Source organism: Salvelinus namaycush, chromosome 7 (genome assembly GCF_016432855.1).
Source record: "Salvelinus namaycush isolate Seneca chromosome 7, SaNama_1.0, whole genome shotgun sequence".
Classification (NCBI taxonomy): domain Eukaryota; kingdom Metazoa; phylum Chordata; class Actinopteri; order Salmoniformes; family Salmonidae; genus Salvelinus; species Salvelinus namaycush.
In genome coordinates, this window is record NC_052313.1 from 47,804,396 (window position 1) to 47,832,042 (window position 27,647).

Sequence of the window (27,647 nt, forward strand, 5' to 3'; positions counted from 1 at the left end):
GTATTAATGCTAAATTGTAATTATTTCTCCTCTATGGCCCATTTATTGCCTACCTCCCAACATTTCTACACAATACATATATTTAATTTTTATTTTCTATTGTGTTATTGACTGTACATTTGTTTATTTGTAACTGTTGTTTGTCGCACTGCTTTGCTTTATCTTGGCCAGGTCGCAGTTGTAAATGAGGACTTGTTCTCAACTGGCCTACCTGGTTAAATAAAGGTGAAATAAATTTTAAAAAATGGGTTCAAACAATGCACATTTTTTAGGAGTCAATCCAGAAAATAATACATCTTGTAATCTAATTGGTGAACATATTGAATCTTCTATAGCATGCCAGGGAACAGAAGCTGTTGGGTTCAACCAGGTCTTTAGGAAATTCATTTGGAATGATAGGTGATAAATGTTTAGACTAGGAACTGCAAGTCCACCTGATGCTTCTGTTCTCTGTAGTGTTGTGTTTAATCTGTGGTCTCTTTCTCCCCCAAATAAACTTTTTTATGACAGAGTCAGGTTTAGACCAATAGTCTATATAGGAAGTGTCAGGTTTGACGGTAAGACCCAGATGCAGACTGTCAAACAATGTTTATTACGGCAACAGAGCAGGCAAACGTCAGGTCAAGGCAGGCAGGGGTTGATAACCAGAGTAGTGGGAGAAAGGTACAGGATGGCAGGCAGGCTTAGGGTCAGGCAGAGTGGTCAGGCAGGTGGGCGGGCTCAGAGACAGGACAGGCAGGGGTCAAAACCAGGAGTGCGAGAAAAAGAGAGACCGGGGAGAAGCAGGAGCTGAGACGAAAAACGCTGGTTGTCTTGACAAACAAGACGAACTGGCAACAGACAAACAGAACACAGGTATAAATACATAGGGGATAATGGTGAAGATGGGTGACATCTGGAGGGGGTGGAGACATTCACAAAGACAGGTGAAACAGATCAGGGTGTGACAGAAAGAGGCAGTGGTAACATGGAACTCATCAAATTGATACGAGGGAGGACATTCATTTTAATAATTGAGATTCTAGCATGCGAAGTGGCCATACCGGACCGTTTTCTTCACATTTTCAAACAGTACATTTGTATTTAACGGGGCTATACATTTGGGTGAGTTCTTTTTCTTACCTGAGTAGCCTCGGTTCCCTGCCCAAAAATAAATGTTAACCATCTAGTCTTCAGCGAAATAACAATGTCAAATACAGGTGGCCTTGTCAAATAATTACCCGTTACTCTCTCGCGGGAAACCTTCACTCTTGCGCAGACATTAAGAAACTAATCATGACCATTTGAAAAATAAGATAGAAGTTTGAGCGAGAATATAGACGACTTTCGAGTAGTAAAACATGTATAAACAGATGCCATTAATAAGAAGGGGCTAGATGCGTCTTATATGGCGAGTTACCGAGTGGCTAGGACAGGCAAGCCCCATACTATTGTGGAGGACGTAATTCTTCCTGCTGCAGATATGGCTGGGACAATGCTGGGGGACAATGCCTTCAAACACTTTCACAACGCATCAGTGGCACAGCATGAGATGTTTTGAAACAATTACTGCTTCACATACAAGCCAGGGAATTATATGCATTCCAGCTGGGTGAGTCAGACGTTGCGGGCTTGGCACAGCTCCTGGTATATGTCCGTTACGTTTATGGGGGGGGGGGGTCAATTAAGGAAGTCCAAGTCACCAAAGTGACTGACTGCCATGGTGTAGCTCTCCAGGCCATTCTCTGCTCTCTTGTTGTGTTCCCACACCATCTTCCTAGTAGCTAGCCAGATCTCTTTGCGCTTAGCTTCCTCCTCGGTGGACGGATAGGTCTTTCCTGCAAGCATGAAAAACGTCAACTTGTTTAAGGAATTTGACTTTATGTATACTGGGAATATCTATTTCAGTTAGTGTTGAACCAGTTTTACCATATTTAACTTTCCATGTTTCAAACTCCTTGTGCACTTCTGCTTCCTCCCCATCTTGAAGCTAAGGAATAAAAGAGGTCTCGATCATACAATTACCACCACAAATGAATGATTCATATATTCATGAACCATATAAGTGCAGTGAATTGCAATAATGCATCACCCTACCCTTCATCTTGTAACCTCCCCAGTAGTCTGAGAAAAGAAGCAACATGCATAGTATCAAGTAAGCCTATGAGAAAAGTATCATTAGTAACCAAATAAGCAACCTCCGAGTTAAACGTTTTTATATAGTAGGCCTCTTCCTGACGGTGATCATACCCTGTCAGAAAGATGATTCATCCCCACAGTGAAGCTCTCCGAGCCATTCTCTGCCCGCTTGTTGTGTTCCATCACTCTCGTCCTTGTAGCTACCCAGACCTCCTTATGCTTGGCTTCCTCCGTGGAGCCATAGCTCTTCCCTGCAAATGGGCAGATAACATCTATCATTCAAACTGTTGTAGTCAACTATCACTGGTGACTATTTTTGTTTCAGTGAGTATTGAACCAGTTTTACAGTGTTGAACCTTCCACGTGTCAAACTCTATGCACCTCTGCTTCCTCCACCACCTCTAGGCAGAAACAACCATAAGGCGTCCTTTAGGAACCTCCTCAAAAGTCTGGAGGTGTAAAAAGACAGACTCAAATCAGACAGTAAAATGTTAGACAAGCTGTTTGTAGCAGAATATTCAAAAGACTTTAATCAATTTGATAATTATTTGACAATAAATAAATGGTACCACCTTACCATGTCAGAAGTAATTCATCCCCATGGTGAAGCTCTGAGCCATTCTCTGCTCTCTTGTGTTCCATCACTCTTGCCCTAGTAGCTAACCAGATATCCTTACGCTTAGCTTCCTCCTCGGTGGAGTTATAGGTCTTACCTAAAAACATGTCCATTTAGTAAATAAACTCAGCAAAAAATGAAACCTCCCCTTTACACCCTGTCTTTCAAAGATAATTCATCAAAATCCAAATAACTTCACTGTAAAGGGTTAACACTGTTTCCCATGCTTGTTCAATGAACCATAAACAATTAATGAACATGCACCTGTGGAACAGTCGTTAAGACACTAACAGCATAGACAGAAGGCAATTAAGGTCACAGTTAAGAAAACCTAGACACTAAAGAGGCTTTTCTACTGACTGAAAACACCAAAAGAAAGAGGTCTCTCTCTTTTGTCCTCCCGGGTGGCGCAGTGGTCTAGGGCACTGCATCGCAGTGCTAGCTGCGCCACCAGAGTCTCTGGGTTCGCGCCCAGGCTGGGCTGGGTTCGCGCCCAGGCTCTGTCGCAGCCGGCCGCAACCGGGAGGTCCGTGGGGCGACGCACAATTGGCATAGCGTCGTCCGGGTTAGGGAGGGTTTGGCCGGTAGGGATATCCTTGTCTCAGTATGTAAAATGTAATAAAATGTATGCACTCTACTGTAAGTCGCTCTGGATAAGAGCGTCTGCTAAATGTAAAAAATGAAAGATGCCCGGGATCCCTGCTCATCTGCGTGAACGTGCCTTAGGCATGCTGCAAGGAGGCATGAGGACTGCAGATGTGGCCAGGGCAATAAATTGCGATGTCCGTACTGTGAGACGCCTAAGACAGCGCTACAGGGAGACAGGACGGACAGCTGATCGTCCTCGCAGTGGCAGACCACGTGTAACACCTGCACAGGATCAGTACACCCAAACATCACACCTGCGGGACAGGTACAGGATGGCAACAACAACTGCCCCTTTGTTCAGGGAAAACTTTCCACCTTCTCCACTACTGTCCCGTCGATATGGATGGGGGGGGGGGGTGCTCCCTCTGCAGTTTCCTGAAGTCCACAATCTCCTTTGTTTTGTTGACGTTGAGTGTGAGGTTGTAAATCTCATCCTGGTGTCAGGTCAGGGTGTCACGGTGTCAGTCATGGAAGCATCAACAAGACCTGGTGTAGGGAATACTGTAGTACTAGTCTGTAATACTAGTCTGTAGTACCAGTCTGTAGTACTAGTCTGTTCCAGGCTCTTCAATGAGTCTGTTATCTTAACCTTTGACTAAGGAAAATCAACTGCTGTAGAATGTATTATCGTCTGCAGGCAACTTAAATGCACCATATTTGATTTAAAGAATAAAAGGTTCCATTTAAAATCCAAAACATTTTAAATCGTAAATGTATAATGGTAAACACAGTACAAACGGTCGACAATCGTAAACAGTTACTTTATACCCTCAATGTAGATATTTGGATTCAATTTATTCTTATGCAATACAGTTCATTACAAAAAAAGTAAAAACTCTCCGACATACTGTTTAAATGTAACGACAACAAATTAATACACATGACCAATTAACACGAAAGAATGTGTGACGGTTGACAGGATCCCTTCTGCAGAATAAATACTATATGACCCGGTGTGATGACCTGAACAGGCATTTCCTGCTTTGGCTCCTATAACCCTGAGGAGTTAGCTGATTGGTGCACCGGTGGGGACAAGTTTGTAATAGGCCCCTTTGAGAGCCATGAGATGGTCATGTGGACCCTGTTCGATGACGAAGCACCTGGACATAACGGCGATGTCAGAGTTCTGGATGGTGGAGAGACGGTGGGCGATGACGATGCACCTGGACATAACGGCGATGTCAGAGTTCTGGATGGTGGAGAGACGGTGGGCGATGACGAAGCACCTGGACATAACGGCGATGTCAGAGTTCTGGATGGTGGAGAGACGGTGGGCGATGACGATGCAGGTTCGGCCCTCCCTCGCGTTATCCAGCGCCTCTTGCACCGTCTGTTGCGCGCACACACACACACACAGCTTTGAGCTGATTTCACAATCACCCATGACTCACCATGATTACATGATTACTGCCTCTGCCTCATACAATGGACCTAAGGCACAGGCAAATTGCATGCTTGCCTTGCCTCGTACCATTTCTAAAGCTATTTGAAATAGCTATCTGTAATAAAGCTATCTGTATAAATTGAATCTATCCTCATCAGGTTCAGGACATCTTCTACTGCTCGTGGTGATGACAGGCTGTTGTCATGGAGACATTACCTTCTCGCTCTCCGTGTCCAGAGCTGAAGTGTCTTCGTCCAGTAGCAGGATCTTAGGGTCGCGGATAATCGCCCTGGCGATTGCTATGCGCTGCTTCTGTCCCCGAGAGAGCTGGGAGCCCTGGGAATCCACGTTGGTGTCATATTTCTAAAGGGAGAAATTAAAACTTTAAAAGACTACTGTGCCAAACAAAGGGCTATAGGTGCCGGGTATACTCTGACAGAGTTCTTGTGACTAGAAGTTTGGCACAGAAACTGGACATTTGTATTTGGATCTTAGTGTGCGGGTATCTTTGATAAAAACAAAGATGTTAGAGTGACTTGCCACAACTGATTTAAATGACATATCTAAATCGTTGGCATTTCCTTCCTAATGGTGCTACAAACTTCAGTGGCAATTTTGTGTTCTTTTAAGTTAGTACACTGACAGTATTGTTTTAAATTAGTACACTGACCATGTTGTTTTAAATTAGTACACTGACAGTATTGTTTTAAATTAGTACACTGACCATGTTGTTTTAAATTAGTACACTGACAGTATTGTTTTAAATTAGTACACTGACCGTGTTCTTTTAAGTTGGTACACTGACCGTGTTGTTTTAAATTAGTACACTGACAGTGTTGTTTTAAGTTAGTACACTGACAGTGTTGTTTTAAGTTAGTACACTGACCGTGTTGTTTTAAGTTAGTACACTGACCGTGTTCTTTTAAGTTGGTACACTGACCGTGTTGTTTTAAATTAGTACACTGACAGTGTTGTTTTAAGTTGTACACTGACCGTGTTCTTTTAAGTTGGTACACTGACCGTGTTGTTTTAAGTTAGTACCCTGACAGTGTTGTTTTAAGTTGTACACTGACCGTGTGGTTTTAAGTTGGTACACAGACAGTGTGGTTTTAAGTTGGTACACTGACAGTATTGTTTTAAATTAGTACACAGACAGTATTGTTTTAAATTAGTACACAGACAGTATTGTTTTAAATTAGTACACTGACCGTGTGGTTTTAAGTTGGTACACAGACAGTGTTGTTTTAAATTAGTACACAGACAGTGTTGTTTTAAGTTGGTACCCTGACAGTGTTGTTTTAAGTTAGTACCCTGACAGTGTTGTTTTAAGTTAGTACCCTGACAGTGTTGTTTTAAGTTAGTACCCTGACAGTGTTGTTTTAAGTTAGTACCCTGACAGTGTTGTTTTAAGTTGTACACTGACCGTGTTGTTTTAAGTTGTACACTGACAGTGTGGTTTTAAATTGTACACTGACAGTATTGTTTTAAGTTAGTACGCTGACAGTATTGTTTTAAGTTGTACACTGACAGTATCGTTTTAAGTTAGTACGCTGACAGTGTTGTTTTAAGTTGTACACTGACAGTATTGTTTTAAGTTAGTACGCTGACAGTATTGTTTTAAGTTAGTACACTGACAGTGTTGTTTTAAGTTAGTACCCTGACAGTGTTGTTTTAAGTTAGTACACTGACAGTGTTGTTTTAAGTTAGTACCCTGACAGTGTTGTTTTAAGTTAGTACCCTGACAGTGTTGTTTTAAGTTGTACACTGACCGTGTTGTTTTAAGTTGTACACTGACAGTGTGGTTTTAAATTGTACACTGACAGTATTGTTTTAAGTTAGTACGCTGACAGTATTGTTTTAAGTTGTACACTGACAGTATCGTTTTAAGTTAGTACGCTGACAGTGTTGTTTTAAGTTAGTACGCTGACAGTATTGTTTTAAGTTAGTACGCTGACAGTATTGTTTTAAGTTAGTACGCTGACAGTATTGTTTTAAGTTGTACACTGACAGTGTTGTTTTAAGTTAGTACGCTGACAGTGTTGTTTTAAGTTAGTACACTGACAGTATCGTTTTAAATTAGTACACTGACTGTGTTGTTTTAAGTCTTGTTTTAAGTTTGTACAATGTCAGTGTTGTTTTAAATTAGTACACTGACCGTGTTGTTTTAAGTTAGTACACTGACAGTGTTGTTTTAAATTAGTACACTGACCATGTTGTTTTAAATTAGTACACTGACTGTGTTGTTTTAAATTAGTACACTGACCATGTTGTTTTAAATTAGTACACTGACCGTGTTGTTTTAAATTAGTACACTGACCATGTTGTTTTAAATTAGTACACTGACAGTGTTGTTTTAAATTAGTACACTGACCATGTTGTTTTAAATTAGTACACTGACCGTGTTGTTTTAAATTAGTACACTGACCATGTTGTTTTAAATTAGTACACTGACCGTGTTGTTTTAAATTAGTACACTGACCGTGTTGTTTTAAGTTAGTACACTGACCGTGTTGTTTTAAATTAGTACACTGACCGTGTTGTTTTAAGTTAGTACACTGACAGTGTTGTTTTAAATTAGTACACTGACCATGTTGTTTTAAATTAGTACACTGACAGTGTTGTTTTAAATTAGTACACTGACAGTGTTGTTTTAAGTCTTGTTTTAAGTTTGTACAATGTCAGTGTTGTTTTAAGTCAGTACACTGACAGCAGCATTACCTCAGGTAGTGTCATGACAAAGTCGTGGAGTTGGGCTTTCTTGGATGCGGAGATGATGTCATTCATGCTGACTTCGCGCAGGTTGTCTCCGTTCTTGATGTTGTCTCCGATGCTGCAGTCAAACAGAATGGGCTCCTGGGATACGATGCCGATCTTGGAGCGCAGGTACGAGACGTTGACCTGAGTCGAGTCATGGCCATCAATAATCTACAATGCAACATGGAAAATCCAGTCAACTATCCTGTGAACTAATCCAGCTCCCAGGATACCCCCACCCTCTTGTAGTCTTTATACCTCTATAGACATATATGGGGATATTGCGTGCTGCTGAGAGAAACTGAGGACTCAACACTTTGGTCGGGGTCATAGAATCTCTCCAGTAGCTGGACGCTGGCACTCTTCCCACAGCCGCTGCTGCCCACGAAGGCCAGTGTTTGGCCGGGCTTTACCGACACGTTGAGGCCGTTCAGCACCTGGATGTCTGGCCGGGTCGTGTACGTGAACTTAATGTTCAATGAAGAGTCAATGAACTCTAAGTTCCCTCTGAAATCAGGCTGGACGAGAGAGAGAAGGGGCGTGAGCAAGAGAGATAGTGAGTGTGTGTTTCTGTGCGCTTGCGCAACATGTACCCATTTGTCCCCCTCGTTGCTGTAGACGCTGATCTTTGGCACGCGGTCGAGGACCTGGAAGAAGCGGGCAGCTGAGATCTTGGCGTAGTCTGGGGTGTAGGAAGAGGCTCGGCCCAGCGCTTTGCCACTGGTCACTATGGCTGAGATCACTCTGAACCATTCACAGAGAGACAATGGGGTTTAGTCAAGTTAATATATAGGAATTAACAAAGGTGGTGGAAAGGTGGTGGAGGTAGTGGAATACATCCTGGACAATGTGATTTCATGGTCTGTTTATGTTGTTGACAGGTATGCAGGCAGACAGGCAGACAGGCAGGCAGGCAGGCAGGCAGGCAGGCAGGCAGGCAGGCAGGCAGACGGTTTCTCTCACCTGAAGACCAGGCTGTAGTGGAGGCCCTCCTGGCGCACCAGGTACCCTCCAAACCTGTAGGAGGCGCTGTTGGACATGAAGACAACACAATGGGCGAAGCCGTAGCAGGCGCCGTACACGTTGGCCTTCTGCTTGGCGGCCTGGTACGGAGCCTCCAGGTGAGCCTCGTACATCTCCACAAAGCTCTGTTCATTCCCCAGCCCCGCGATGGTGCGGATGTTGTTCAGGGCCTCGCCGGAGATCTACAAAAGATACCACAGAGATGTCACAACCACCCACCACTACCACCGTGTAAGTCTAGAATAGGAAGTAGGAACTGTCTACAGTACAGGAACTAACTACGCATGATCTCTAACACACTGTAAGATAAGCTCTCCAGTGGGTTTACTGTGACGAGGTTTTAGGTAGCGCTCACCTGATGTCTATAACATACATTACAATAGCTACAGGCTGAAATATCTTACAATATGACACAAGGGAAGTTCTGTGGTAGTGACCTTGCTTGAATGACCCTAACTGAAGCTTTCGAGAAACATGTTGATAACGTATTGATAACTAATGTGAGAAGTTAGTGTACAATCTTGCTTCAATGACAATTCACTTCCAGTCACGGTAGCACTATGTGACTCCAGCCTGTGTTACTCACTGGCCACAGCCCTGGCCAGTGAGTCAGTGGAGTACTGTAGCCTACCCGTCCTGCATCCTCCATGCCCTGTTTGTCCTGCTTGGCGAAGCCAGTGAGCATCTTAGCCTGGAAGCCTCCGGAAAGAGCCAGGAAGGGCAGGAAGCACATGATGACCAGACTGAGCTTCCAGCTGAAGTAGATGGAAATGATGACGGCCACACCAATGTTCGTCAGAGAGTTAACGATCATGCCGATCTGAGAGCCCGTGGCCTAGGAGGGGACGAGGGAGCGGTGTCAATCACTTTGAGTCGGATTAGGTTATTTACCCAGAATGCCGGATGGGTGAGGTTTTCTTTTGGGTCTGCTGCATTAGTTCCATAGCACTCCATTAAATCAAGTATTTGAAAGACACTAATACTATTTGGTCTGGGGTCTGGTAACTGCCCTATATGAGGACTATATGAGGTTCATACTGACCCTTTGGACCTGGGAGGCATCAGTGGCCAGCCGTGTGGTCAGAGCCCCGGGGCTGTTCCTGTGGTCATCAAACCAGCCCACCTCCTGACCCAACATGGCGTGGAAACCCATCCTCCTCTATCGCCTTGTCAGCAGCTCCCCAGACTTAGAGAAGGCATAGCCCTGGGGGAGACACCGACACCATCATATCAGGTTAAGGGAAATGAATGACAAAAACACAGATGAAATAGGCTTCTCTTTTCACAGAGTTTAGAGAAGCAGGAGAAAGGATCCGGTTGATGTGACGATTAAATATGTATTTTAGATCAAGTAACAAAAGAAAGGTGAGCATAAAGAATGGGAGGGAGGGAGGGAGGGAGGGAGGGAGGGAGGGAGGGAGGGAGGGAGGGAGGGAGGGAGGGAGGGAGGGAGGGAGGGACAGACAGACATGTACTTGGAGCATATGGGTGATGAAGGACGTCACTCCGACCAGCACAAAGAACATGCAGATACCATTGATCTCCCTCCTCTGAGCCTCTGGGTCTGGTATGGAGAATGTCTACAGGAATACACACATACATACACTGATTAAGCTAATGAACCGATATTCAATGAAGACTGTCTTGTCAATACTACACCCCTCCACCTTACCGACAGAATCTGACTGAAGAGCAGGGAGTACACTGGGTTGACTCCTCCGTTGACAGCTGCTCCGATGGTTCCAAACAGCATGTAGGGCCACTCAGGGGCATTGTACTTCAGGATCCTCAACATGCTCCTCCACCTCCTCCTCCTCCACAAAGGCACTCTGGGCACATATATACACACGTGTATGGACTATGGATACATGCATAACAAATGCACACGTGTAAACTGTAGATTACCTGGAAAGGGTAAGTGGCAAGTAACCCCCGTTTAACCCTGTTGATGACTTCAATACCAATTTCCTTCACACACACACACACACACACACACACACACACACACACACATACACACACACACACACACACACACACACACACACACACACACACACACACACACACACACACACACACACACACACACACACACACAGAGATACAGACCTTGCCCGCGTCTGCCTGAGATACAAAGGATTCTGCTTCTGGAATGAGGTTGGACAGCTGTGAGCGGGTCCTCTTCCTGATAGAGGCTCTGCACAACAACACACAAGCACCAAGTCAATGCACTACCGCGATACAAAATGGCACCGTCAGTTAGCATTCTGGCACAAAATGTCTGCCGTGCTTCACCCAGATGTGTGTCGGATTCAATGTAACCAGATGTGAGTGAGGCCTTGTGAAAAGGATGTGAAGTGCACCATGAGAGACGTAGTTCTACAGTACCTGAGACTGGCCCTGTAAGTCCCTGCCCTGGATAGACTCTTCTGCTCTGGCTCGTCGTTGCCCGCCACTGACACAGGCAAAAGGAGGGAGGTTATTACACAAAATGTTATAAGAAATGTTTTGTTAAAAGTGATCCTGCACATTAATTTCTCTCTTAATACTTTTTATGTTGACAAAAGTGTGTTCAAGTCAACTTTAGAATTTTGGCAGAGGATGGGGATGCATTGATCTCATAGAGACCTACTCTGTCTGGCCTTCCGGTTGAGAGCCTTGTCTCCTTGGTTTTGTAGGGTGACCAGAGGGAAGTAAACACCCTTCCTCTCCAGCAGCTCATCATGCTTGCCCCTCTCCACCGCCCGCCCATGCTCGTAGCCCACGATCACGTCCTCGTTCTTAATGGTGGACAGACGATGGGCTATGGAGATGGTGGTGCGGCCATTGCGTACCTTATAGAAGGTAAACACGAGACCGTTATCCTACCTGGCTACTGTAAATGGTTATTTTCATGGTTGTTCTGTCATGTTGAGTCAGTAATGTTGAACGTTTTTAAGCAAAAACACTGGAGACAAAAGTAGTCTGGGTTCCAGATAGAACTATCGTTGTCATGTTAGTGTAACAGTTTTCCTTCCGTCCCTCTCCTCGCCCCTACCTGGGCTCGAACCAGGGACCCTCTGCACACGTTAACAACTGACACCCCCGAAGCATCGTTACCTATCGCTCCACAAAAGCCACGGCCTTTGCAGCGCAAGGGAAACAACTACTTCAAGGTCTCAGAGCGAGTGGCGTCACCGATTGAAACGCTACTAGCACGCACCCCGCTAACTAGCTAGCCATTTCACACCGGTTACGCTAGCCATCAATGTATAGCACGCTAAATGATGTCAACCTCGCCTGTGGTAGGCCCATGATAAAGATGTAGGCATTAGCCTCCTTGGTGGCGTGGATGATGTCATCCAAGGTGACTCCGGGGCGACCGTAGCGGATGTTCTCGCCAATGGTTGTGGCGAACAGCATGGGCTCCTGCTCCACGATGCCCATCAACGAACGTAGCCATTGGATGTTCAGGCCTCTGATGTCATGGCCATCCAAGGTCACCTGAGACAAGGCATAAACAAGGGGAAAGATAGATTGGGAGGGAGAAAAATGGGACATTTCAAATGTCTCTACACTATTTCCTCTAAAGACTCTCTCAATGATACACTTTGGTGGAGGTGCACTTTTGTATTGATAGAGGTAGCATTATTTTACTAATGTGTTACATCATGTTAAATATAAACTTAAATATAAAAAAATAAATGTCCTCTCACTGTCAACTGAGTTTATTTTCAGCAAACTTAACATGTGTAAATATTTGTATGAACATAACAAGATTCAACAACTGAGACAAACTGAACAAGTTCCGCACACATGTGACTAACATAAATGGAATAATGTGTCCCTGAACAAAGGGGGGGTCAAAATCAAAAGTAACAGTCAGTATCTGGTGTGGCCACCAGCTGCATTAAGTATTGCAGTACATCTCCTCCTCATGGACTGCACCAGATTTGCCAGTTCTTGCTGTGAGATGTTACCCCACTCTTCCACCAAGGCCCCTGCAAGTTCCCGGACATTTCTGGGAGGAATGGCCCTAGCCCTCACCCTCCGATCCAACAGGTTCCAGACGTGCTCAATGGGATTGAGATCCGGGCTCTTCGCTGGCCATGGCAGAACACTGACATTCCTGTCTTGCAGGAAATCACGCACAGAAAGAGCAGTATGGCTGGTGGCATTGTCATGCTGGAGGGTCATGTCAAGATGAGCCTACAGGAAGGGTACCACATGAGGGAGGAGGATGTCTTCCCTGAAACGCACAGCATTGAGATTGCCTGCAATGACGACAAGCTTAGTCCGATGATGCTGTGACACACCGCCCCAGACCATGACGGACCCTCCACCTCCAAATCCATCCCGCTCCAGAGTACAGGCCTCGGTGTAACGCTCATTCCTTCGACGATAAACACAAATCCGACCATCGCCCCTGGTGAGACAAAACCGCGACTCGCCAGTGAAGAGCACTTTTTGCCAGTCCTGTCTGGTCCAGCGACGGTGGGTTTGTGCCCATAGGCGACGTTGTTGCCGGTGATGTCTGGTGAGGACCTACCTTTCAACAGACCTACAAGCCCTCAGTCCAGCCTCTCTCAGCCTATTGCAGACAGTCTGAGCACTGATGGAGGGATTGTCCATTCCTGGTGTAACTCGGGCAGTTGTTGTTGCCATCCTGTACCTGTCCCCCAGGTGTGATGTTCGGATGTACTGATCCTCTGCAGGTGTTGTTACACGTGGTCTGCCACTGCAAGTCAGGTCAGCTGTCCATCCTGTCTCCCTGTAGCGCTGTCTTAGGCGTCTCACAGTACAGACATTGCAATTTATTGCCCTGGCCACATCTGCAGGCCTCATGCCTCCTTGCAGCATGCTTAAGGCATGTGCACGCAGATGAGCAGGGACCTTGGGCATCTTTCTTCTGGTGTTTTTCAGAGTCAGTAGAAAGGCCTCTTTAGTGTCCTAAGTTTTCATAACTGTGACCTTAATTGCCTACCTTAATTGCTGTTAGTGTCTTAACGACCATTCCACAGGTGCATGTTCATTAATTGTTTATGGTTCATTGAATAAGCATGGGAAACAGTTTTTAAAACCTTTACAATGAATATCTGTGAAGTTATTTGGATTTTTACGAATTATCTTTGAAAGACAGGGTCCTGAAAAAGGGACGTTTCTTTTTTTTCTGAGTTTATGTAATGGAAGATAACTTACCCTCCTTGGGGTCGTAGAAGCGTTGGATGAGCTGCACGGCAGTACTCTTCCCAGCTCCACTGGGCCCCACAAAGGCGGTCGTCTCGCCAGAATTCACTGCTACACTCAGCTGGTCCAGGATCTGACACGGCACAAAACAAATTACAGACTGCATCTTTAAGGAAATATTCCACGATCGCCCTGCGATACAATAATCAGATGCATGTCGTCGTTATAGGAAATACTAAGCCACAGTACCACGACTTCAGGTCTGGATGGGCAGCGAAAGGTGACGTTATGGAACTCAATGTTCCCTTTGACCTTGTCCAGTTTGTACCCTTCTTCTGAGAGGCAGTCGATGTCCGGCTCCTAGGCACAGTGACACAGCCAGACAAATGTCAGTGTTAACCACCAGGGCTGTTTAAAGTGAGCGTGCACACAGTAAATTGAATGCTCAATGAAATTCTCCAACAATGTTGAGATTCCCACCCTGTCGATGGTCTCAAAGATGATGGTAGCAGCTCCTCTTCCTGCAGCAAATGCCTCCAGACATGGAGATGCATGCCCTAAGTTCAGGGCTGCTATCAGCACACCAAAGAAAACCTGCGATGATAGACAAGACACAGGACAGCTGAGGTGATTATTATTAATTCATAAACCAAAGAAATTTGATTCACAGTCTATAGCTGAACTACTTATGGACTCTTAATAAAGTATACCTTCATGGTGTTGGCCGTATGGTTACAAAATAGTACTTAAAAAATAGTAACAGTGTTCCAGGGCTGTACTCCTGTGTGTCCACCACTAGGCTGGACCCGTACCAAAAGGCCAGGGCGTAACACAGGAAGATGATAAACCACATGTAGCCTGTGAAGAAGCCCATGATCAGGCCCTTCCTGATGCCCCTACGCTGAGCTGAGATCAGGTTCTTGTCATACCTGGGCGAGAGAGAGAAAGGAATAGAGGGTTAAAGATGCAATCCGGGATCTTAAGCACGACAAAATCGTAACATATCATCCGAATTGGATTCGTAACATATCACACGAATTCCAACAAACAATCGTGATTTTTTTTGCAGGACGTAACATATCATACTAAATGGATGATGTAGTACACAATTGGATGACGTAGTACACAAAAAGCAGGGACCCGTTTTGGCTCGTGAGCACTACTTTCAAAACTACTTGCTGAAATTATACAAAAGTTCTGGAGCGTCCCTTTAAACTGGGATAGAGGCCCAGCACTGGATATAATATGTAAGGCGGTGCTACTAGTTGCCCCTTAAGGAGAAAACAATGAATGGAATTAAACAGTATATAGTGAGGCTGATCAACGTAAAGAATGTCAAATTTGCCTGGCGAGTATTGACACTTACAAATTCAGCAAGTAACTAAAGAAGAAAATGTTGGGTCAGTTTCAGTCATGTTATTATATTACCTCTCCACTTCCTTTATCTCTCCCCCGAAAGCGGCCACTGTTCTGATGGAGGTGAGCACCTCGTCGGCCACGGCTCCAGCCTTAGCATAGGCCAGCAGCTCCTGACCTGTCAGCTTGGCCACAAACTAAACGAGAGCAGAGGAGGTAAGTAGAAAGGTGCAGTCAGTACAGTACACTTACTAACTCCCACCTCAATGGAGCTCATTGAGAATCGACACATAGTAAATGAATAATGTAAATCATAGGCCTAGTCCTAATACTCATAAATGAGCTTTCCTTGTCGCCTTTAACTTTCATTGTCTCCTTTACTAAGTGACCACTAGTAAATTGCTTTCATCTATCCATTCCTAACAGAGGTAAACAGAGAGGAGGGAAGGAAAGGGACCATTTCAGTGTATTGGAACAGGAAGTGACCACATTGATTGACGTTGCCAATCCTACCAGAACCATGAGTGCGGCCCCTACTCCAATGAGAGGGCTGGCTGCGGTGATGATGAGCGTTAACTTCCATCCCTTCACAAAGCCCATCGCAAAACCACACACGAAGGTGGTGAAGCGCTGGATAAAGATGCTCACTTGATCCGCCATGGCGTCATTGATCTTGTTGATGTCGCTGTGAAATAGCGGGGCACACCACAGACAATCATTAACGTTTTTCCAGGTCAGGTTCAAGGACAACTACAGATGTAGATTCTTAATTTGACCCAGTTTGCTACAGCAGGAAAAGAATCCTGCAGCAACAGGAAATGTGAATTATTATGTGGACCATAGTTAATGGACATGTTTGTTGGGCTTGATACATGTTTTGTTAGGGCAAATAAAGTCTGGAATTTCAACGCCCAACCAGGGAACAAAATGATTGGATCTGAGTACCTTTATACAACTGCAGAATTTCCCTAACAGTTCGTTTTAAAACTCAAATACACTACCTGCTGTGCAGGAAAATTCTCAGCAACAAAAGAGTGATCAATTAAGATCTTACATCTGTACTGGTCCTAAGCATGACAAGAAATGCAAAACGTTACCAGAACTTTTTCTATTAAAACCTAAAAGGGGAATTTGGCCTGTGTTTTTCTCTTACTCTGACATGCATGTGTTTAACTCTCCAGTCGAGGTGCAGTCGAACCAGCCGATCTCCATCCTCATCACCTTCCTGAAGTCCATCTTTCTGATGACCTGGATCTGTCGCGCTGCAGACGTCACCCACAACGGGATCTAAAAGAGAAATAAGCCATTCAAAGCAATCAAGATCTAGCGCTCTGTCATCAAACTGCTTGAACTCAGTATGTTGATGCAAACTATATACTTACTTGAAGGTATCCTAGCAAGGAAACTGCGCATCCGATGGCAACGCAATAGTAGGCAAAATTGGTCATCTCATACTCAATGTCCAGAAGCCTGAGAATGAATGTCATACAGATGTAGGATAAAATATAAAATATATCTTTCTATTCTCAATCCTTGATATAGAAATTCCATGTGTAGCAACGTCCTACTCTTGTGCGCAGCAACGAATAGGACTTACCCACATGTTAAATTCTTCATCTTATCAGTCTTATTGCTATCCAGCCAGTCTGTCCATACTGACTGGTTCTTCCACTGTATGGTGTTGTTGATACATTCCTTCCTGGGGTCCAGGAGCTCCTGTAACTTGATGTCGTACTCGATGAAGGTGTCGGTGGGCATCCCGAAAACCAGCAGCATGAGAGGCTTGGCGGAACCATGGAGGAAGGCACACACACTACCCCCCACCATCATCAGGGTCTCCCGGGCATGTGGCGAAACGGAACTGCAAATACACACACACACACCGAACACACACAACCAACCAATGGGTCAGTCATCACAACAGGTGTTCTGATAATCTGACCTACCGTCTCAGGATGTACTACCTGGACTAAATATGCATGCTTTAACCACTGTAACCATGTAGATGGTAATATAGTCATTGCTAAAACAAAGGCACCCCATTTTTATTAAAGTGATCAAAGACCATTGCAAAATCTATAAGACATCCATCGATGATTGGGCTCAGTGTTACACATTCATCATATCACATTGATGACTTCTAAAAGATATTACAGTTTATCGACCCTTCTATATGTGAACACAAAACAGTGTGTGAAGACAGGACACTGTCCAAGAGTTGAAGCTAAGTCAAACACCTTCCACGTCATCACCCTCCAGGCTGCTGTCCTCTTCAGTCCTAAACAAGCCAATATGATCTGTCTGAAATTATGGTCATATATTTCTGTTTCATTTGCATTTTAGCAGTCTTGTCATAACAGGTTCTCTCCTAACTGGGATGTTTTGTTGCTTTTACTTGCTTTCATGGGGTTGGGAAGCCATTACTAACAAGCAACAGCACTTCCAATTTGAGCCCACAACCTTATTCCATGAGTAGTACTTTAACTCAAACCAATTTTCCTTTTTGTTTGTGAATTGTAACTGTAAATGGTATGTTTTCTCTTGCCATTGGGAAGCAGGTGAATAGGCCTATGTGCCCCTGGGGCTGTGACACAGTGCGAGTGAAGGCTACTGACACGTGAAGAAAAGGTTCTGGAAACATGCTCGTTGAAACATGCCCAAATAAGCGAACAGTTTGTTACGTAAGGATTAACTCCCAAAGTAGGTAGTGTTGCCCATTATAGCAACATTATGATAATTCACTTTGCAGACCATTACAGGCCACTGCAAGCATTGTTCTTGCTCTACTGTAGCTAAACTATGACAATTAAAATTGATTGGCAGATAGTCATGTTTACTGACTACTAATACAGCTTGCCTAGATCAGGCCTATGTCTATAGTAGTTCATCAATTAATGTAGCATAATCTGTCAATTAAAAACCTATTTTATGAAATTAATTTAGAGTGGTAGATAAGGTGATAGATAATTAACTGACCCAGATTTGGTTGGGGTCAATGAAGGTACAGATGTAGGATCTTAATTTGATCACCCTGTTGCAGGAGAACTTTCCTGCAACAGGGTGGTTGAGGTTTAAAAAGGGGTTTAAAAAGGCTTCTGACGTTTATAATTTCCACTTTGAAATGTCAGACTTGATTTTCCCATACGAAAAATGTATCAACCCCCCCAGAAATGTCCATTAATTATAATCCACATAATAATTAACATTTCCTGTTGCTGCAGGATCCTTTTCCTGCTGTAGCAAACTGGCTCAAATTAGGATGAACAGAAAGTATTTATATTAATGATAACGCCGGTTTTCAAAAGCCTACAAGTATTTGCCGCCATCTAGTGATCATTGTAATACAAGGCATGACCTTGAGTTAGTATTGAGTTGAACTATACTGAACAAAAATATAAACGCAACATCCAAGAGATTTTACTGAGTTACAGTTCATATAAGGAAATCAGTCATTTGAAATGAATTCATTAGGCCCTAATCTATGGATTTCACGTGACTGGGCAGGGGAGCAGCCATGGGTGGGCCTGGGAGGGCATAGGCACTTGGGAGCCAGGCCCAGCCAATCAGAATGAATTTTTCCTCACAAAAGAGCTTTATTATAGACAGAAATACCCCACAGGTGAAGAAGCCAGATGTGGAGGCTGCCGTGGTTAAACATGGTCTGCGGTTGTGAGGCTGGTTGGACGTACTGCCAAATTCTCTAAAATGACGTTGGAGGCAGCTTATGGTAGAGAAATGAACATTCAATTATCTGGCAACAACTCTGGTGGACATTGCTGCCGTCAGCATGCCATTTGCACGCTCCCTCAAAACTTGTGTTGTGTGGCAAAACTGCACATTTTAGAGTGGCCTTTTATTGTCCCCCAGCACAAGGTGCACCTGTGTAATGATCATGCTGTTTCATCAGCTTCTTGACATGCCACACCTGTCCGTTGGGTGGATTATCTTGGCAAAGGAGAAATGCTCACTAACAGGGATGAAAAGAACTGTATGCACAAAATTTGAGATAAATAAGCTTTTTGCACATATGGAACATTTCTGGTATCTTTTATTTAAACTCAAATCAACTTTTATTTGTCACATACACATGGTTAGCAGATGTTAATGCGAGTGTAGCGAAATGCTTGTGCTTCTAGTTCCAACCATGCAGTAATATCTAACAAGTAATCTAACCTAACAATTTCACAACTACCTTATACACACAAGTGTAAAGGAATGAATAAGAATATGTACATAGAAATATATATGAATGAGTGATGGCCGAACGGCATAGGCAAGATGCAGTATATGGTATAGAGTACAGTATATACATACAGTGGGGCAAAAAAGTATTTAGTCAGCCACCAATTGTGCAAGTTTTCCCACTTAAAAAGATGAGAGAGGCCTGTAATTTTCATCATAGGTACACTTCAACTATGACAGACAAAATGAGAAAAAAAAATCCAGAAAATCACATTGTAGGATTTTTTATGAATTTATTTGCAAATTATGGTGGAAAATAAGTATTTGGTCACCTACAAACAAGCAAGATTTCTGGCTCTCACAGACCTGTAACTTCTTCTTTAAGAGGCTCCTCTGTCCTCCACTCGTTACCTGTATTAATGGCACCTGTTTGAACTTGTTATCAGTATAAAAGACACCTGTCCACAACCTCAAACAGTCACACTCCAAACTCCACTATGGCCAAGACCAAAGAGCTGTCAAAGGACACCAGAAACAAAATTGTAGACCTGCACCAGGCTGGGAAGACTGAATCTGCAATAGGTAAGCAGCTTGGTTTGAAGAAATCAACTGTGGGAGAAATTATTAGGAAATGGAAGACATACAAGACCACTGATAATCTCCCTCGATCTGGGGCTCCACGCAAGATCTCACCCCGTGGGGTCAAAATTATCACAAGAACGGTGAGCAAAAATCCCAGAACCACACGGGGGGACCTAGTGAATGACCTGCAGAGAGCTGGGACCAAAGTAACAAAGCCTACCATCAGTAACACACTATGCCGCCAGGGACTCAAATCCTGCAGTGCCAGACGTGTCCCCCTGCTTAAGCCAGTACATGTCCAGGCCCGTCTGAAGTTTGCTAGAGAGCATTTGGATGATCCAGAAGAAGATTGGGAGAATGTCATATGGTCAGATGAAACCAAAATATAACTTTTTGGTAAAAACTCAACTCGTCGTGTTTGGAGGACAAAGAATGCTGAGTTGCATCCAAAGAACACCATACCTACTGTGAAGCATGGGGGTGGACACATCATGCTTTGGGGCTGTTTTTCTGCAAAGGGACCAGGAAGACTGATCCGTGTAAAGGAAAGAATGAATGGGGCCATGTATCGTGAGATTTTGAGTGAAAACCTCCTTCCATCAGCAAGGGCATTGAAGATGAAACGTGGCTGGGTCTTTCAGCATGACAATGATCCCAAACACACCGCCCGGGCAACGAAGGAGTGGCTTCGTAAGAAGCATTTCAAGGTCCTGGAGTGGCCTAGCCAGTCTCCAGATCTCAACCCCATAGAAAATCTTTGGAGGGAGTTGAAAGTCTGTGTTGCCCAGCAACAGCCCCAAAACATCACTGCTCTAGAGGAGATCTGCATGGAGGAATGGGCCAAAATACCAGCAACAGTGTGTGAAAACCTTGTGAAGACTTACAGAAAACGTTTGACCTCTGTCATTGCCAACAAAGGGTATATAACAAAGTATTGAGAAACTTTTGTTATTGACCAAATACTTATTTTCCACCATAATTTGCAAATAAATTCATTAAAAGTCCTACAATGTGATTTTCTGGATTTTTTTTCTAATTTTGTCTGTCATAGTTGAAGTGTACCTATGATGAAAATTACATGCCTCTCTCATCTTTTTAAGTGGGAGAACTTGCACAATTGGTGGCTGACTAAATACTTTTTTGCCCTACTGTATGAGATGAGTAATGTAGGTTATGTAAACATTATATAAAGTGGCATTGTTTAAAGTGGCTAGTGATACATTTATTACATACATTTTTCCATTATTAAAGTGGCTAGAGTTGAGTGAGTATGTTGGCAGCAGCCACTCAATGTTAGTGATGGCTGTTTAACAGTCTGATGGCCTTGAGATAGAAGCTGTTTTTCAGTCTCTCGGTCCCCGCTTTGATGCACCTGTACTGACCTCATCTTCTGGATGATAGCGGGGTGAACAGGTAGTGGCTCGGGTGGTTGTTGTCCTTAATGATCTTTCTGGCCTTCCTGTGACATCGGGTGGTGTAGGTGTTCTGGAGGGCAGGTAGTTTTCCCCCGGTGATGCGTTGTGCAGACCTCACTACCCTCTGGAGAGCCTTACGGTTGTGGGCGGAGCAGTTGCCGTACCAGGCGGTGATACAGCCCGACAAGATGCTCTCGATTGTGCATCTGTAAAAGTTTGTGAGTGTTTTTGGTGACAAGCCAAATTTCTTCAGCCTCCTGAGGTTGAAGAGGCGCTGCTGCGCCTTCTTCACCACGCTGTCTGTGTGGGTGGACCAATTCAGTTTGTCCGTGATGTGTACGCCGAGGAACTTAACTTTCTACCCTCTCCACTACTGTCCCGTCAATGTGGATAAGGGGGCTGCTCCCTCTGCTGTTTCCTGAAGTCCACGATCATCTCCTTTGTTTTGTTGAAGTTGAGTGTGAGGTTATTTTCCTGACACCACACTCCGAGGGCCCTCACCTCCTCCCTGTAGGCCGTCCCGTCGTTGTTGGTAATCAAGCCTACCACTGTAGGGTCGTCTGCAAACTTGATTATTGAGTTGGAGGCGTGCATGGCCACGCAGTCGTGGGGTGAACAGGGAGTACAGGAGAGGGCTGAGAACACACCCTTGTGGGGCCCCAGTGTTGAGGATCAGCGGGGTGGAGATGCTGTTACCTACCCTCACCACCTGGGGGCGGCCCGTTAAGAAGTCCAGGACCCAGTTGCACAGGGCGAGGTCGAGACCTAGGGTCTCGAGCTTAATGACGAGTTTGGAGGGTACTATGGTGTTAAATGCTGAGCTGTAGTCGATGAACAGCATTCTTACATAGGTATTCCTCTTGTCCAGATGGGTTAGGGCAGTGTGATTGCATCGTCTGTGGACCTATTGGGGCGGTAAGCAACTTGGAGTGGGTCTGGGGTGTCAGGTAGGGTGGAGGTGATATGGTCCTTGACTAGTCTCTCAGAGCACTTCATGATGACGGAATGAGTGCTACGGGGCGGTAGTCATTTAGCTCAGTTACCTTAGCTTTCTTGGGAACAGGAACAATGGTGGCCATCTTGAAGCATGTGGGAACAGCAGACTGGGATAAGGGATTGAATATGTCCGTAAACACACCAGCCAGCTGGTCTGCGCATGCTCTGAGGACGCGGCTGGGGATGCCGTCTGGGCCTGCAGCCTTGCGAGGGTTAACACGTTTAAATGTTTTACTCATGTTGGCTGCGGTGAAGGCGAGCCCGCAGGTTTTGGAAGCGGGCCGTGTCAGTGGCACTGCATTGTCCTCAAAGCGAGCAAAGAAGTTGTTAAGTCTGTCTGGGCTTGTTTTTCTTTTGTAGTCCGTGATTGACTGTAGACCCTGCCACGTACCTCTCGTGTCTGAGAAGTTGAATTGCGACTCTACTTTGTCTCTATACTGACGCTTAGCTTGTTTCATTGTCTTGCGGAGGGAATAGCTACACTGTTTGTACTCGGTCATGTTACCGGTCACCATGCCCTGATTAAAAGCAGTGGTTCGCGCTTTCAGTTTTGCGCGAATGCTGCCATCAATCCACGGTTTCTGGTTGGGGAAGGTTTTAATAGACGCTGTGGGTACAACATCACCAATGCACTTGCTAATTAACTCGCTCACCGAATCAGCGTATTCATCAATGTTGTTTTTCGACGCAACTCAGGAAACATGGGAGAACACTTTACATGTTGCATTCATATTTTTGTTCAGTAAATCTGAAATGATCATCCATGACAACCATATTTTAAAACACATTTTCTGTAAAAATCATATTTGTATTAATTATATCGGGATTTAATATGCAATGTAATATGTAGGCCTAATTTCATTTTTTGTCATCTATTAGACATTGATGAAATATGGATGAAGGAATACTTTCATATTCCTTCCATATTGAAGTCAAGAGAATGTTAAGTGGTTTCAAGTTCCTGTCAAAGGAGGTGTAATCAAATCATTTTTGACCTAATTAATTCTAATGACATAACTTGGCTCCGATTGGTCAGAGCTAGACATGTGACGTCCTTGTGCATAGTTTGGTCTTGCGTAGTTTATGAAAACTGTTACTTTGTTGCGCTGGCGTGGTCTTGCGTAGTTTATGAAAACTGTTACTTTGTTGCGCTAGCGTGGAACATTTCCGACTGGTAAGACTTCAATATTCCACCAGACTGTAGTCTTCTTGAACATGCAAAAGTTGAGGATAGGCAATATATCATAATTGATCGAACAAATATTTATTATTATGTGATGGGCAGTGTGCATTCATGCGATTTAAATGGAGAGTTTGACAGCGCTCACGAATAATCTTGTTTTTTCAATAAAAAGGCATTAATGACAATAGTTGGACATTATTTAGGTCAACTCGTCACTATATAATCCTACTTGCAGTATTTCTTTTCTTCAATAGTAAAAAAGTACTTTGATATGGTTTCATTGGATTTTCACTTATGTCAACGCCCTGACTGTACATGTTGTGTTCGTTGAAACACCGAGAACTTGCATATAACATGAGATTTACATTACACTCAGATAGAAATGCAGGAGTGTTGCACATATTCCTTCCAGTTTATTTGAACCACATTTTCAATAGTATTTGTTAGTTGTGGTTTTAGGGCCATTTTGGCAAGACATTGGCTCATTTTTGTAGTGGATCATTTACAAAGAGCAACTACACAAGAGTACACGTTGAAACCGGCACATAATAACTGTTGATCCTTGTTCTGTTCCAGCCTGTGTATCGGACATTCCAAGCGCTTCAATGAACTCTCCATGAATTGTGGTTGATCTTCAAAGTATTTCCCTGATGATCTTACGGACTGTATAGCTACAATAACGTTATTACTATAAGCTACTGTTCCAAGACGCATATTAGTGATGAACTGTAAAAGGCAGATCCTATCATTCCACTTGATGTATGTCTAACTGCATATTGTGTAATGTGCATATTTCTGTAACTTGCTGTGATGGCCTTAGCACTTTGTTTGGTATACTGAGGAATGGTGGGTGGGGCTTAAAATGACTCAAGAAGAAGTGAGTCACCCAGTAAAGTGAAACAGTATTTGGGTTTTAAATATACTTAAGTATCAAAAGTAAATGTAATTGCTCAAATATATTTAAGTATCAAAAGTAAAAGTATAAATCATTTAAAATTCCTTATATTAAGCAAACCAGATCGCACGATTTTCTTGTTTTTTAATTTACAGATAGCCAGGGGCACACTCCAACACTCGGGACATAATATAGAAACAAAGCATTTGTGTTTAGTGAGTCTGTCAGATCAGAAGCAGTATGGATGACCAGGTATTTTCTATTTAAGTGCGTGAATTAGACCATTCTCCTGTCCTGCTAAGCATTCAAAATGTAACGAGTACTTTTGGGTGTCAGGGAAAATGTATGGAGTAAAAAGTACATCCTATTCTTCAGTTAATTTAGTGAAGTAAAATAGTAAAGTACAGATACCCCCAAAAAAACTTAAGTAGTACTTTAAAGTATTTTTACTTAAGTACTTTACACCACTGAATGTAGCCTACACTTTCACAATAAATCCATTATTTATTTTAAACAGGTCTAAAAAGCATGATATGAAGAAAATATAGTATATTTCAGAAGAAATTAATAGCATACTCTGAGTTGTCTTGATGTGGCTATGCCAAATGGCTGTGGGCTACACTAGTTCATTTAGCAGACAAGATTTGCTTATAATTCCATAGCATTATTTTATATTATGAAGAATAAAATTGAACAAAGCTGAAATAAAATATGAATATTTTTTCCAAACGATTTGAGGGCCGCACATGTGGCGGCTATTCTGTGTTGAACGGTTAACAAAGAAACAGTTACTCCTATATGCTTCATTTAGAGTTATTAATGTAACTTTAGTTGTTCTACAAATGTTGGGGTATTTGTTTTGATTTTTATACATTGTAAGGCTGCATGATGAGACTCTAATGATGATTTGAAAAAAGTCGCTTGAAAGGCATGAGCTCTGCTTAGTTTTTTTGCGCAGGCTGTACACACTCCAATAGTGGCTCATTCACAATTTGACAAGCACTTGATAATGCCTCGATTTTAACGGCAGCATCCCCTTTCTGGCCGTAATGCACCCTAAAAAATCCATACATTTTGTGGCCCAGGTGCTGTGTTGTGCCCTTCTCCTTGAGTGCTGCGCAATCCACAAGGCTCTCATCGCGTGATTGGGTCTTTCTCACAGGCTACAAGTTAAGACAGACCCATTGGAGACGCAACTGCGTGCATCCTTATCCAATTTCGTGTTGCGTAATGAAGATATTGGAAGAACTGTCCACATTTACTTTTCATCAGCCAACAAGATGAGTTGGCCTAACGAACAGCAAAATTACTAGCCTATGTCAGTCTACTATTCCCCCATAGTACAAAAGTTGACTATTCAATTCTGTGTGAGAAATAAATATTCCAAACATAGTCTGGGACAGTTGTGGGATGCGATAGATCCCAAATTAATACAACCACTAGCATCTAAAAACCTGTTTTATACAATGTGGCTGACACAACAGATCAGAACCTTTAGCTTAAAATGTTGATAAACTAGAGATGACTTATTAAAAGGCTGTCTGTCTCATCCTGTCCCAGACATGTTTCTTTACATCCTTGGACTGGTGGTGTTTTACTACCTGTACCGCTGGTTCCGGGAGATCCCCAGAGTCCCAGAAAAAGGAGACAAATATGTCTACATCACGGGGTGTGACTCTGGTTTCGGCAACCTTTTGGCCAAACATCTGGACGAGCTGGGTTTCTCTGTGATAGCATCCTGCTTCACAGAGAAGGGAGAGGAAGATCTGAGGAAGGCCTGTTCAGGCAGATTCACTACCCTCCACCTGGATGTCAAAAAGAACGAGAGCGTCGACAAAGCAGCTGCTTTGATTAAAGACAAAGTTGGGGCTAGGGGTGAGTGTCAGTGTTTATATTGAAAAGCAAACAGTCCTATCATCATCATTTGTTTCCAGTCAAATGATGCAGTATTACCAGTTCAGTTACATGTGTTGACATTCATGTTGAGTGCCGGTATCTTTGTCCTTATGTCCTCTTCTTACCAAACACCTGTGAAATAATGCTACCTAATGACCTGTCACCTTCTAGGCCTGTGGGCTGTGGTGAACAATGCAGGCGTGGCCATGCCCTCAGCCCCCTGTGATTGGCTGACCATTGATGACTACAAGTCCATGCTGGACGTGAACCTGAACGGGGTCATCGCAGTCACCCTGAGTGTGCTGCCCCTCATCAAGAAGGCCAGGGGTCGCGTGGTCAACGTAGCCAGTGTGTTCGGCAGGATCAGTCCAGGTGGAGGACCTTACACCGTGTCTAAGTATGGAGTGGAGGCCTTCAATGACAGTCTCAGGTGAAACAAGAACATCATCCTATCCATGCCATATTTTTCATCTGTGTTTTTTTTATACATACATTCAGTAATCTAGCAATGGTGAACCATAAACAATACTACCTTAACTGTTTGACTTCAGCGAATGAAACTATAAAAATCTGTAACATATCAGAGGTAATTTTGTAAACAGAAGTTTTGTTACCTTGTTTTTCAGGAGAAACATGGTACCTTTCGGAGTCAAAGTCCTCTGCATTGAGCCAGGCTTTTTCAAGACCACCATGACCAACTGGATAGTCCTGGGGAAAAACTTCAAGCAGCTGTGGGAGAAGATGCCACAAGAAGTCAGAGATGATTATGGACATGATTATTTGGACAAGGGTAAATATAAAAGTTTTATTTTCCTACATTCTGGAATGTATTAATTTGCACAAATGTTTTCTATAGCCTATGCAAAATTGGGCTTTTTTTAAAATTCTGTCTGCCCTCTGTGACATCAGTCTTGCAAAGGATTTGATCTATTCAGAAAGCATTATTCACCCCGATGTTCTAGTGTAAGTGGCCATGTTGAATAGCTAAAGACTTCCCTGTCCCTTCTAGTGGACGTGAGGATGAGGGAGAAGCTTGACAAGATGTCCGACGCTGACCTGATGAAGGTGGTGAGCTGTATGGAGCACGCTGTCTCTGCAGTCCGTCCTCGCACCCGTTACTCGCCAGGGTGGGACGCCAAGCTCTTCTGGATCCCTATGTCCTACATGCCAACCGGGTTCGTCGACTGGCTACTGCTCAGGAAAGCCATCATTCCAGCCAAGGCTGTCTACTAAGGCTGACGTAAGATTGTCAGTGTTTATGCTGTCAGAACAAATACATTATTGTGCTGTGCTATTGCTTGTCTTTAATGTATATAACACTCTTGTATCCTCCGGTCTGCAGGCTGAAATACAGTATGATGTAAGCTTTGCTACAGACATGGTTTAACCTCTGACAACAAAATAAAAGCCATAATTGCTATTTGGTACCA

General features: G+C 43.7%; 1 protein-coding gene and 2 pseudogenes across 1 annotated transcript; 1 reads left to right on the top strand and 2 right to left on the bottom strand.

Annotated features, from left to right (window-relative positions):
• Nucleotides 1-1,659: 1,659 nt before the first annotated feature.
• On the bottom strand, nucleotides 1,660-2,841 carry LOC120050757 (annotated as a pseudogene).
• A 1,386-nt stretch (nucleotides 2,842-4,227) lies between these two features.
• On the bottom strand, nucleotides 4,228-17,709 carry LOC120050758 (annotated as a pseudogene).
• A 5,607-nt stretch (nucleotides 17,710-23,316) lies between these two features.
• On the top strand, nucleotides 23,317-27,647 carry LOC120050493 (retinol dehydrogenase 7-like). The gene is made up of 5 exons (XM_038997083.1): nucleotides 23,317-23,417; nucleotides 25,882-26,196; nucleotides 26,389-26,647; nucleotides 26,844-27,007; nucleotides 27,227-27,647. Exons 2-5 carry the CDS (start codon nucleotides 25,884-25,886, stop codon nucleotides 27,448-27,450), a joined length of 960 nt encoding a protein of 319 aa, XP_038853011.1. The 5' UTR covers nucleotides 23,317-23,417; nucleotides 25,882-25,883; the 3' UTR covers nucleotides 27,451-27,647.

Excerpts from the sequence above, each read along its gene's own strand:
- LOC120050493 (XM_038997083.1), top strand. The coding sequence starts at position 25,884 with ATGTTTCTTTACATCCTTGGACTGGTGGTGTTTTACTACCTGTACCGC. Across the intron at positions 26,648-26,843 it reads GCCTTCAATGACAGTCTCAG|GAGAAACATGGTACCTTTCG; the intron begins GTGAAACAAGAA and ends CTTGTTTTTCAG. Across the intron at positions 27,008-27,226 it reads ACATGATTATTTGGACAAGG|TGGACGTGAGGATGAGGGAG; the intron begins GTAAATATAAAA and ends TGTCCCTTCTAG.